This window comes from Mobula birostris, chromosome 4, assembly GCF_030028105.1.
Source record: "Mobula birostris isolate sMobBir1 chromosome 4, sMobBir1.hap1, whole genome shotgun sequence".
NCBI lineage: Eukaryota > Metazoa > Chordata > Chondrichthyes > Myliobatiformes > Myliobatidae > Mobula > Mobula birostris.
The window spans coordinates 18,935,390-18,949,331 of record NC_092373.1 but is presented as its reverse complement, the minus strand read 5'-3'; the positions used below and the strand labels follow the sequence as shown (position 1 = coordinate 18,949,331).

General features: G+C 42.2%; 1 protein-coding gene across 6 annotated transcripts in view; it reads left to right on the top strand.

The window, feature by feature from the left end:
- tsc22d2 (TSC22 domain family 2) overlaps positions 1–13,942 on the top strand; it is a 136,147-nt gene that overhangs the window by 100,859 nt on the left and 21,346 nt on the right. For 2 of the 6 annotated variants that reach the window (XM_072254975.1, XM_072254974.1), the window contains one exon: positions 6,044–7,712. The exons of 3 other annotated variants lie outside the window; for them this stretch is intronic. In XM_072254975.1, the coding sequence (XP_072111076.1) occupies positions 6,044–6,319 (276 nt within the window). In that variant the 3' untranslated portion in view covers positions 6,320–7,712. Of the gene's footprint in view, positions 1–6,043; positions 7,713–13,942 lie in introns of those variants that run through there. One more of the 6 variants, XR_011885647.1, reaches the window with a different exon arrangement.

Genomic DNA, 13,942 nt, shown 5'->3' with positions numbered 1-13,942 from the left:
ACTCCTGTGGCTGCAAAAGAGATGCTAGGATGGTGTGCTGCCTCCCAGTGTTAGGATCCAGAGCGGTTGCAGATTATTCTCAAGAGGGAGGGTGAGCAGCCAGTGGCCTTGGGCACATTGGCACCAATAAGATAGGTTCAGAGGTAGTAATGTGTGGATTACTCCCAGCACCATGTGATAGTCAGGGCAAGAGTAGGATAATACAGATGAATGAATAGGTGAGGAACTGCTGCAGGGGATAGGGTTTCAGAATTTCTGGATTATTGGGATCTCTTCTGGGGAAGGCATGACTCGTACAAAAAGGACGGGTTATAACTGAACCTGAGGAGAACCGGTATCCTTGCAGGCATATTTTTTTAGAGCTGGGAAGATTTAAACTAAATTAGCAGGGTGATGGGAACTGGAGTGATTGTGCTGAGGATGGGGCAATTAGTGTACAACTAGATTAGATTATGAGAACACTCAGTCCTCATTTATTGTCATTTAGAAATGCATGCATACATTAAGAAATGATACAATGTTCCTCCAGAGTGATATCACAGAAAAACAGGACAAAGCAAAGACTAACACTGACAGAACCACATAATGATAACATATAGTTACAGCAGTGCAAAGCAATACCATAATTTGATAAAGAACAGACCATGGGCACTGTTTTAAAAAAAAATGTCTCTAAGTCCCGAGTCGATCGACTCCCGAGTCCCTGATAGCAGGCAGCAAAGGGAGAAACTCCCTGCCGTAAACCTCCAGGCACCGACAACTGCCAATGCATTGAAAGCACCCGACAACAGCCGACACTGAGTCCGTCTGTCCGAAAACTTCGAGCCTCCGACCAGCCCCTCCGATACAGCCTCTCGAGCGCCTTCGACCTCATCCTGGCCGCCAAAACAAGCAAAGCCGAGGATTCGGGGCCTTCTCCAGAGATTCCAGACCACACAGTAACAGCAGCAGCAAAGCGGGCATTTCAGAAATTTCTCCAGATGTTCCTCCGTACTCTCACACCTGTCTCCATCAAATCAGAATTGTGCATGGTCCCCTACTTGACAAATAACAGACATCACCACCGAAGTGGCTGCACGCGCTGCGTCACGCCACTGTCTTCTCCTCCTCCATGCAGTGTGCAGTGAGACCAAGGAAGGACAGGCAGATGATAGGACAAAATTGCAGTAAGTGAGATCAGATGGAGAGGATTGGGAAGCTTTTAAAAAAGTAAAAAGCAAATTTTTAAAAACTGTAAGGACAGAAAAGATGAAATATGAAGGTAAGTTAGCCAATAATATCAAAGAGGGTACCAAATGTTTTTTTTCAGATACATAGAGTATCTGATTCCACCACTTCCCTGGTAGTGTGTACCACAGACCTACCACTGTTCCTTTAAAAAATGACTTGCCATGTATACTCAGTGACTACTTTATTTGGTGTCTAGAATACCTAATAAAGTGACCTCTGAGCTTATGTTTGAGGCCCATCCATTTCATGGTTTGACATGTGCGTTCAGAGATGCTCTTCCTGTACAGCACTGTTGTAACGTGTGGTTATTTGAGTTACTGTCAGCTTGAACTAGTCTGGCCATTCTCCTCTGACCTCTCTCGTTAACAAGGCTTTTCCGCCGACAGGACTGCCGCTCCCTGGAAGTTTCTGTTCTTGGCACCGTTCTCAGTGAACTCTAGAGTGTGTTGTGTGTGAAAATCCCAGGATATCAGGCAGTTCTGTCATACTCAAGCCAGCCCGTCTGGCACCAACAATCATTCTGCACGCCACTGCTGTGACCAGTGGTTATTTGAACTGCAGCTCACTGGATGTATTTTGTTTCTTGCAATATTCTCTGTAAACTCTAGAGCAGGGCAGGGGTTCACAACCTTTTTTTATGCCATGGATCCCAGTTTGGGAACCCCTGATCTAGGGACTCTTGTGCATGAAAATCCCGGAAAATCAGCTGTTTTTTTTTTTAGATATGCAAACTACTCTGTCTGGCATCAACAATCATTCCATGGTCAAAGTCATTTCGATCACATTTTTTCCCCATTCTGATGTTTGGTCTGAACAACAACTGAACCTCTTGACCATGTTTTCGTGCTTTTATGCATTAAGTTACTACCACATGGTTGGCTGATTAATGAGCAGGTGTACAGTTGAACCTAATAAAGTGCCCAATCAGTGTAAATCTCCCTTCAGCTTTCTCTTCACTTTAAAGCTGTGACCTCTGGTATTTGACATTACCACACTGTAGAAAAACCCTGCCTATCTATACTTTTCAATGTCTCTTTTGTTATGTGCTTCAGTCAGGTTGCCCTCAGTGACAGCAATCCAAGTTTGTCCAACCTTGTACTTTAGGTAATACTTTCCAATCCAGGCAACGACCTGGTGAGCCACCTCTGCATTCTTTCCAAAGCCCCGATACCCAATAGCGAGGCAACCAGAACACGCCAAATGTGGCCTAACCAAAGTTTTACTGCAGCAGTGTTAACTCTTGACCTTTATACTCAGCATCACTACTATGAGGGCAGGCTTACTGTACACATTTATGACATGCAATATTCTTGATGGAATGCCTTTAGGTAGGTAGAAGTCAGGCAGTTACTGGAGGTTACCTACCTTCTGAGCTGTGCTTGTGGCCGTTGTGTATCTGACTCAGATACACAATGTGTATCTGGCCATGGAGGTCCACACTACTACATCCTGCACCATCACCATGGAGACGCTGATTCAGGATGTGGGGGTAATGGTGAATATCAAGGATAAGTGTTGAGACACTTGGCAGTGGGCATTTCCTGGCAATTATATGGCAAAATTAGGTTACCTTTTTGCTCACAGACACGAGGAAATCTGGCGGTCCCAGCCCGAAATGTCGACTGTACCTCTTCCTATAGATACTGCCTGGCCTGCTGCATTCACCAGCAATTTTTGTGTGTGTTGCTTACCTTTTTGATATTCAGTTGAAATGCTGTGTTACTGGTAATGTTTTTTTTGAGGAGGGGACAAGATTGTAAATAGTACAGGAGTTCCTGCTGGCAAATTGATTTACTGCCGGAAATGGATAAAAAAAAAAGTTAACTAAAATGACTTGTTTATTCTCATCTTCTTTATCATAACATCTCTAGCCCATTGTAAAGACAGTCAGTTTGACTCATAGAACCTACTTATCTTAGACAGTCCTTAGAATAGATGTGTTCGAGCTTGTCATCCAAGTATCTCATGTGTATAAGATGAGGTATTAACAGCCAGCTCGTTTTTCACAGGACAGAAATGAGAGGGTGCAATTTAGAGCTGACTAGATTAGAGAGCACGCCTCCTCAAAGGCCCATTTCATTGAATGTTTCAGGACACCACAAAAATGGCAGGTCGTAGAGACAGTTCAAAAGCACACCTCCCTGCAGGAAATTACAGGCTACAGATTGCAATGATCATAGTTTCAAAGAAGTATATTTTGTAGAATTGATGCTAGTTTTGTTTGCTGCCGCAAAGCATCACCATGTCTTGCTAGTGTCATCTTCACAAATGGAGGTCTATGATTAGTGGTGTTTCTCAGGGATCTGTACTGGGACCTCTGCTGCTTAGGATATATATAAATGACCTGGGTGGGTTAGTAAGTTTGCAGATGATAGAAAGACTGGTGGTGTTGTGGAGAGCATAGAAGACTGGTAAAGAATACAACAGGATGTAGATCAGTTGCAGATGTGGGCGGTGAAATGGCAGATGGAGTTTAACCTGGCCGTATGTTAAGTGTTGATGAGCAGAGGAATCCTGGATTTCAAGTTCATAGCTCCCTATGAGTGAACACATAGGGTGATTAAGAAGACATATTAGTTGAGGCATTGAGTTCAAATGTCTGGAAGTTATGTTGCAGCTTTATAAAGCTCAAGTTGAGCAGCATTTGGAGTATGCATACAGTTCTGGTTGCCCCATTTTAGGAGGAGGGCGCAGAAGGGTTTACCAAGATGCTGCCTGGATTAGAGGGTATGTGCTATAACGAGAGGTTGGACGAACGTTGTTTTTCTCGCTGGAGTGGCGGAGGCTGATAGAGGTTTATAAGATTGTGAGAAGCATAGATAGAGTGGACAGATAGTATCTCTCTCCCAGAATTGAAATGTCTAATAGCATGTAAGGTGAGAGGGGTAGGTTCAAAGGAGATGTGAGAGGCAAGTTTTTGTACACAGAGTGGTGGGTGTCTGGATTGCACTGCCTGGGGTGGTGGTACGGGAAGATACATTAGGCACTGTTAAGAGATGTTTAGATAGACACGTGAATATGAGGAAAAGTGAAGGATGTGGACACTGTGTAAGCAGAAGGGATTTAGTTTAGTGGCCACTTGATTACTGATTTATTGGGCTTGGCACAACATTGTGAGCAGAATGGCCTTTTCTTGTGTTCTTTAATGCTGACCAGAAACTAATGTAGACAAGCTATAGGTAATCACGGTAGGTCAGGAGACTGGTGTCTGTTGCAAGTGACATGCTGCCTGTCAACCACAACTATAGGCAGGGTAGTTGCTCGGGGTATATCCTATATTCTCCACTAGTCACAGTGAGTACACCTCCAAGAAATCAATGTCGTACAGAGTTGCAACATTGGTATCCAATAAACCACTCCAAGCATTCATTCTCTCCTCCAGCTACAGTGTGGCTGCTGTTGTGCCCCATTGTATTACTTGCCCAGGCTTCTCTCTAACAGCACCGCTCAGTCCTGTGACCTGAACCACCAAGAAGAACAGAGGCTGTAAACACAAGGGAATGCCACCTCATGCAAGTTCCCCTCCAAAGTTGTGCATTGCTCTGCTGTGAAAATATCATCAATCTTTCAGTTCTAAAAGTTTGACCTCTCTTCCCCAGCAATACCCTGGGAGTACCTTCACTAGAAGGAACTGCAGTGGTTGAAAGAAGTTGTTCACCTTTCCAGGGCAGTTAGGGATAAGCTATGAATGCTGGTCCTGCCAATATTACCCCAGATACTGAAGAATAAATTTGTCATATTGAGATTAATACAGTTAATAACTCAGCAGTACTGCTGTCCAGGTGGGTCATTTTGCATGCTTTTGTGATATTTGATACTTAACTCCATACATTCACTGGGATATTGCCACCAAGGGGAGTTTTCTTTACTAGTAAGAATTCCTCCACTGTATGATTACAAGTGCTGGATGAAGAACTGCTTCAGTGCAGAATTAATCTCAAACAGTGTGTCTTTAAAATGGGTGAGTTTGAGAATATCTAAGTGTAATTGTGGTAACCCTCTAAACCAAGGAAATATAATTCTATTTTCTTCTAATCAAAGATACAAAATATTTCCATAAGACCCTTTGACATAGGAGCAGAACCAAGCCATTTAGCCCATCAGATATGTTTCACCATTTGATCATGGCTGATTTATTTCCCCTCTCACCCCATTTCCCTGCTTTCTCCCTGTAACTTCGACACCGTGACTAATCACCCTTACCATCACCTCACTTTAAATATACCTGGTCTCCACAGCCAGCTGTGGCAATGAATTTCACAGGTTTACCCCCTCTGGTTTAAAAAAAAATCCTCCTCATCTCTGTTCTTAATGGATGTCCTTCTGTTATGAGGCTGTGCCCTCTGATGCTAGACTCTCTCAGGATGTGAAACATCCTCTCCACATCCACACCATCTAGGCCTTTCTTATCTGAAGTGAGACTGGATAGTGCAATATGGGAGGAACTCCAAACATTTATAAATACTTTTCAGGCTTCAAAAATTCCATTTACTTCTGACTAGAGGTCAGCCTAAAATCATGCCCTCAGATTACTGCAGTGGAGTTGCATGGGTCCGTGGATGGGAGAGGTGTAATCATTGATGTCCATCATAAAACTGTCTTGGCAGCAAAATTATTTTCTTTCAGTTAAATATATTGATTTTCTTGATGTAAGTTGTGTAAAAACAAAAAAAAAATATTGCCCTCACTTTGCCTTGATTTCGCCTTACCTTGATAGCAGACTGGGCCACTTCCGTTTTGCAGAAGGATTTCAAATCAGCGTGAAATCTGTTTCACTGTACGTATGTTTATTGATTACATGTTTTTATCACAGGATTTGGTGAAAAGTCATCTGATGTATGCAGTGAGAGAAGAAGTGGAAGTCTTAAAGGAGCAGATCAAAGAGCTGATAGAAAAGAACTGCATACTCGAACGGGAGAATTCACTATTAAAATCACTAGCAAACAATGAGCAGCTGTCTCAGCTTCAAAGCCAGGTGACCAATCTCAGTAGCACTTCACAACCACAGCAGCCGACTGCAGGAGCACAACCTCAACAAAGCACACAGCAGACGCAGCCTCCTCCACAACCTAATGTTCCTTCTGCATGAAAACTGCTCGCCTGCGTAGGAAATACTTCAGAAAAAACAAAAGAAAAATCCTGTCTCCGTGTGCCACTGGTGTTCTTACCACTCTACCTTGATGCAGCAAATAGCCATGCTTCAATGTGTTTTTTGCTCCTTGGCCTTTTCAGTATTAGACAATCATCTGCAAGAGCTTTCTGCGTGTGATGTCCCAGTGGGCATCAAGCGTGTGACTGCACAGTGAGAGGTGGCTGAAGGATCTGTAACTTCTTGGAGGAAAGCTGATTTTCACCAGGTTTACAGACAAGTGGGTACCTAATCTTTCTGGCTTACCAAGGTTTTTATATATATAAATAAATATATATATATAAAACATATAGGAATCTGCAGGCTATGAGCCTTTTCCTGTCTAACATCAAGATCCTGTTAGCAGCTCTGTTCGAAAAGAGCCACTGTTCTAGTAACTTTTTGCATACATGAATTTTCATTTACTGTTTGTTTTTATTTATTACAGGGCTGCTATTTTCATATGTAAATGAACAATGTCACAGAATCTTTTTTTTGTAAGTTTGAAATTAAAAAATAAGATTACTGGTAAAAGCAAGCGATAGTTGGGATTGCATATATTAGTTTAAAAAAATATAGGCAATAATAAAATTCAAAAAAAATATCCTGGCCTGAGTTCTAACACTAATGGCAGTTTTACCGTGGGGATTTTCTTCTGTAATAGTTGAATCCCAAGTTTTGAATGTAAATTTTGTATAGTGTGTAAGTATTGTAAGGAAGACCATAGCAGATGTGTACAAGTAGGCACCAGACATTGTGACTTAAAACCTTGAAAGGATATTTGGGCTTTTTTTTTTGATAAAAGAAAAATAAACTGTGCTCATTTCTGTTGCTGATTTTTCTATCTGAAGCTCGGGGGGAGGGGGAATTGCCATGATAGTTCGACATTTTTTTTCTCCTTTCCTCAGTATGTTTGGGGGGAATAATAAGCTGTGAAATTGTTCAACCTACTTTGTAACCAAAGAAGCAAAGCCGTGTCTGAATTCATTTATTTTGTACGCCTATTCTGAACGTATTTTAGTTTATATTTTTATTTTCCTTGACCTATAATGTGCATCCTTTATTTTCTTTTTAATCTTCAGCATGTTCTGCATGACCCCTTTGTCAAACCAGTTTCTTACCTCATGTTTTTACTGAGCACTCTTACTGTAACAAGTTTAGTCTGTGAACAATGTCCAATGAAAACTATAAAAACAGCTGTTGGATTCGAACTAGTGTTAAAGTGCTAGTCAGAAAAAAAAATTGGAGTGAGCCATCTTTTGTTTAAATGGTGTTTTGAATTTCATATGCATAAAGTTTTGTTACATTGCAGATTTTATTGTATTTAATAAATGCAACGTGCCGATTCAGATGTGCAATTTGTCCTGAGTGGTTAAATTAAAATGTACAAAATTGCAGAAGTAGTTTTTTAAAAAAATCAAATCTCTCCTTGTGTCTAACTTCAAAATTGACGACTATGTAAAGTGAGATTGCAAGGTGGTATTTGGGCTTTTGTAAAACTATCTTTGGGCTGTGAAGTGGGAAAGGGATATGAACATACAGATTTAGGTACCCAGCTCCTGAAGTCTGATATTTAATAAGATCATGTCTGAACTCACTGTAACCTCACTTCATTATTACTGTTTAATGTAGTAATCTTGCACCCCTTTGTTTATCAAAATCTATGCATCGCCTTAAAAGAAATCAAAACTCTGCTTCCACCATAAACTGAGGAAGTGAGTTCTGTCACATAGTTCCTGATCATCAATCAAAATATTAACTCAGGTTTTCTTTCCACCGATGCTGCCTGACCCTCTGAGTATTCTCAGCATTTTTCGGTTCAGCTTCAGCAATTTGCTCAGTACCACTGTCCTGATTTCCACCCCTTCCCCCCCGCCCCTTCTAATTTCTAATTTGGGCCATTTCTGAGAGGTTGCTTGTAGCCTTGTAGTGAACTCTGGTACAAGACTCCTGGTTAATTGCTATTGTTTTGTTTTTAGTTATTAATTTGCCTGGCTTTCTGTAGGGCACATATACTCTGTCGAGATCCAGTGCAGCATCCTCTACATTGATGAGACCTGTCATAAATTGGGGGACCGCTTCGTCGAACACAAACTTCCTGGTGGCCAAACATTTTCATTCCCATTCTGACATATTGGTCCATGGCCTCTCTTGTGCCAAGATGAGGCCACTCTCAGGGTAGAGGAGCAACAACCTTGTATTCCATCTGGGTAGACTCCAACCTGGTGGTATGAATATTGAAATCCCCTCCGGTTTAAAATAAAATCCCTCCCCCTCTGCTCTTCTATTCCTCACTCTGCCTCTTACTTCTTACCTGCCTATCACCTTCTTCCTTTCTTCCATAGTCCACTCTCCTCTCCTATCCTATCAGATTCCTTCCTCTCCAGCCCTTTATCTTTCCAACCCACCTGGCTTCACTTATCACCTTCTAGTTATCCTCCTTCCCCCTCCTCCTACCTTTTTATTTTGTCATCTTCCACCTTCTTTTTCAGTCCTGAAGAAGGGTCTTGGCTGGAAACGTTGACTGTTTATTCATTGCCATAGATACTGCCTGACCTGCTGAGTTTCTCCAGCATCTTGTGTGTGTTGCTGACTCTTTAAATGTTTTGTTGAAACTCCTGTTATTTGAATTGTAACTAGACCCAACATTGTGTTTACCTGTGCATTTGGTTAATATAATGTTCTTCAGGTGCTCTCATTAGGACCCTACATAATATCTGTAAGATACGTTTGTTAACTTAATACTCTGGCCTTTACTGGGTGGGATATATTTCCCTTCCCAATTTCTGAATGTGAAGTGAGTTGTAAACAAATGGCATCAAAGTCCTTCTGAATACCAACACCTCACCATTCATAGATGCTGTGCTCTTTTAAAGATTCTACAAGTGATCTGCCTTTCAATTTCCTTATATTGCATGACACTTACTTTACAATAATTTAGCCAGACATTCCCCAAAGCCTCTCTGCATCCTTAACTCACACTAACACGCACTTTTATATAAATCTCCTGGTTAATTGTGTTTTTGTCATTAATTTGCCAATCTCTTTCCGTACTCTATTTCTTTAAACGTCTGCAGAATCTCCTGCTATCTGAATTGTAACTAGATGCAACATTCTGTGTTCACCTGCATTTGGCTAATTATAGCATAGCCACGTTTGGTCCTTCTGATTAAGTTTTACATGGGGGGGGGTGAAGGAAGGAGAAACAATCCATCCAAGGTCAGTACATCTATCTCCCAGCAGATACCTGTACTGGAACTATTGCAGGGTAAGTGCTTATCATACTTAGAAATAGAAGAAATAGTTTTTGTGCCTGCACCATTCATGACTAATATCTTCACCCCATAATCTCTTGAGCTCTGTAATATGCAGAGCCATACCAAATTAAGTTGAAGATGCTTCTAAGTGAACCTCCGCACCCTAATGGGTAGAAAATTTCTAAGGTACACTCTGGGTGACAAAGACTAAAAAATAATGGAACAGAACTAGGCCATGATCGTTTTTTTCTTCAACCCCATTCTCCTGCCTTCTCCCCTTCAGACTTAACCTGCATACCAATCAAGAACCTATCAATCTCTGCCTTAAGTACACACAATGACTTGGCTTCCACTATCCTCTGTGGCAACAAATTCCACAGATTCACCACCCCCTGGCTGAGGAAACTTCCCCTCATCTCAGTTTCCAAGGGACATCCCTTTATTCTGAGGCTGTGCCCTTGGATCCGAGACCAAACTACTAATGGAAACATTTTCTCCATGACCACACTATCCGGACCTTTCAGTACTCGGTAGGTTACAAGATCCACTCTTATCCTAATGTACACTGAGTGCAAGCCCAGAGTGATTGAGCAGTTCTCATCTTGTGTCTTTCATTCCTGGGATTATTCTTGTGAATCTCTAATCTTCGAGAGATCTTGGTGAACACTTATCGGACTTCCTGAATTGCAAGCATAACCTTTCTTGGGAAGCAAACTAAATTTGAACATTATGTTCTTCAGGTGGTCTCATGAGGACTTTCCATAATTTCTGTAAGATATTTTTGCTGATTTAATAGTTTTTTTATTTGCTTTCTCAGTTTCTGAATGTTAAGCGATCTGTGTATATATTTAAAGTGTTTCAATTTCCTCTATTACATGCCATTTAGCTTGCAATAATTTTGCTAAGCTATATTATCCACTCTGCATCCTGAACTTGCACTAAACACCCAGTTTGTTTCATCAGCAAACTTGTCCTCAGCCAAATCCATCATGGGCAGTAGCCTCCTCAGCATCAAGGAGACGTCTTCAAAAGGCAGCATCCATCATTAATGGCCCCCATCACCCAGGACATGCCTGTTTCTCATTGCTTCCATCAGTGAGATAGTACAGCACCCTGAAAGCACACATCATTTTCAGAACTGCTTCCCCCCTGCCGTCGAATTTTTCTCTCCCCCCACCCCCATGATCATTACTTGTTTAATTATATATGTGTGTGCATGTGGTGAATATATATTATTGTAATGTATACATTTTTATGTATTGCACTGTACTGGTGCAGAGAAAAACAATTGTCACGATATATGCTAGTGATATTAAATCGTGATTCTGATTCTGAACTTGAATGTATTATGTTGGTCGGCTGCCCATGTCAACATTATTGATTGCAAACAGCTGGGGCTTCTGCAGCACCTCACTAATTACACTGACTACTGCTTGTTGTCCATTAACCAATCCTCGTCTCAATATGTTATTCCCAATTCTATGTGCTCTAATTATGTTTGAGGAACTTGTTCGTCACATTAATTGAAGGCCTTCTGAAAGTTCAAATACATCACAAGATTCCCCATAGTTGGTTCTTAAGCTATTTTGACAAAACTTTTTATGGTTGTGTTTCATCTTATTTGTTTTATTTAGTCGGAGAACACTACAGTACAGAAACAGGCCCTTTGGCCCATTTAGTCCATGCCGAACCATTAATCTGCCGAGTCCTATTGACCTGCAACCCCTCCCATCCATGTACCTACCTCTTAAATTTTGAAATTGCTCCCACACATCCACTATTTGTGTTGGCAGCTCATTCCACACTCCCACCACCCTCTTGAGTGAAGGCTTCCCTCATGTTCCCCTTAAACATTTCATCTTTCACCCTTAAACCATCACCCCCAGTTGTAGTCTCTCCCAATCTCAGTGGGAAAGGTCTGCTTGCATTTACCCTAGCCCTCATAACTTTGTATACCTCTATCAAATCTCTGCTCAGTGTTCTATTCCCTAGAACATAAAGACCTAACATAGAACATAGAATAGTACAGTACAGGCCCTTCAGCCCACAATGTTATGCCGACCTTTAAACCCTGCCTTCCATATAACCCCCCCCCACCTTAAATTCCTCCATATACCTGTCTAGTAGTCTCTTAAATTTCACTAGTGTATCTGCCTCCACCACTGACTCAGGCAGTGCATTCTACGCACCAACCACTCTCTGAGTAAAAAACCTTCCTCTAGTATCCCCCTTAAACTTCCCACCCCTTCCCTTAAAGCTATGTCCTCTTGTATTGAGCAGTGGTGCCCTGGGGAAGAGGCGCTGGCTGTCCACTCTATCTATTCCTCTTAATATCTTGTATACCTCTATCATGTCTCTTCTCATCCTCCTCTCTAGAGAGTAAAGCCTTAGCTCCCTTAATCTCTGATCATAATGCTTACTCTCTAAGCGAGGCAGCATCCTGGTAAATCTCCTCTGTACCCTTTCCAATGCTTCCACATCCTTCCTATAGTGAGGCGACCAGAACTGGACACAGTACTCCAAGTGTGGCCTAACCAGAGTTTTATAGAGCTGTATCATTACCTCGCGACTCTCAAACTCTATCCCTCAACTCATGAAGGCTAACACCCCATAAGCTTTCTTAACTACCCTATCCACCTGTGAGGCAACTTTCAGAGATCTGTGGACATGTACCCCCAGATCCCTCTGCTCCTCCACACTACCAAGTATCCTGCCATTTACTTTGCCTTGGAATTTGTCCTTCCAAAGTGTACCACCTCACACTTCTCTGGGTTGAACTCCATCTGCCACTTCTCAGCCCACTTCTGCATCCTATCAATGTCTCTCTGCAATTTTTGACCATCCTGTACACTATCTACAACACCACCAACCTTTGTGTCATCTGCAAACTTGCCAACCCACCCTTCTACCCCCACATCCAGGTCATTAATAAAAATCACGAAAAGTAGAGGTCCCAGAACAGATCCTTGTGGGACACCACTAGTCATAACCCTCCAATCTGAATGTAATCCCTCCACCACAACCCTCTGCCTTCTGCAGGCAAGCCAATTTTGAATCCACCTGGCCAAACTTCCCTGGATCCCATGCCTTCTGACTTTCTGAATAAGCCAACCATGTGGAACCTTGTCAAATGCCTTACTAAAATCCATATAGATCACATCCACTGCACCTCCCTCATCTATATGCCTGGTCACCTCAAAGAACTCTATCAGGCTTGTTAGATACGATCTGCCCTTCACAAAGCCATGCTGACTGTCCCTGATCAGACCATGATTTTCTAAATGCCCATAGATCCGATCTCTAAGAATCTTTTCCAACAGCTTTCCTACCACAGATGGAAGGCTCACTGGTCTATAATTATCCAGACTATCCCTACTACCTTTTTTGAACAAGGGGACAACATTTGCCTCCCTCCAATCCTCCAGTACCATTCCTGTGGACAACGAGGACATAAAGATCCTAGCCAGAGGCTCAGCAATCTCTTCCCTCACCTTGTGGAGCAGCCTGGGGAATATTCCATCAGGCTCCAGGGACTTAACCGTCCTAATGTGTTTTAACAACTCCAACACCTCCTCTCCCTTAATATGAACATGCTCCAGAACATCAACCTCACTCATATTATCCTCACCGTCAAGTTCCCTCTCATTGGTGAATATGGAAGAGAAGTATTCATTGAGGACCTCGTTCACTTCCACAGCCTCCAGGCACATCTTCCCACCTTTATCTCTAATTGGTCGTACCTTCACTCCTGTCATCCTTTAGTTCTTCACATAATTGAAGAATGCCTTGGGGTTTTCTACTCGCCAAGGCCTTCTCATGCTCCTTCTTGCTCTCCTCAGCCCCTTCTTAAGCTCCTTTCTTGCTACCCTATATTCCTCAATAGACCCATCTGATCTTTGCTTCCTAAACCTCATGTATGCTGCTTTCTTCTGCCTGACTAGATTTTCCACCTCACTTGTCACCGTACCATTCTTTATCTTCCTCACCGGGACAAATTTATTCCTAACATCCTGCAAGAGATCCCTAAACATCGACCACATGTCCATAGTACATTTCCCTGCAAAAACATCATCCCAATTGACACCCGCAAGTTCTAGCCTTATAGCCTCATAATTTGCCCTTCCCCAATTGAAAATTTTCCTGTCCTCTCTGATTCTATCCTTTTCCATGATAATGCTAAAGGCTAGAGAGCGGTGGTCACTGTCCCCCAGATGCTCATCCACTGAGAGATCTGTGACCTGACCCGGTTCATTACCTAGTACTAGATCTAGTATGGCATTCCCCCTGGTCGGCCTGTCAACCTACTGTGACAGGAATCCGTCCTGGG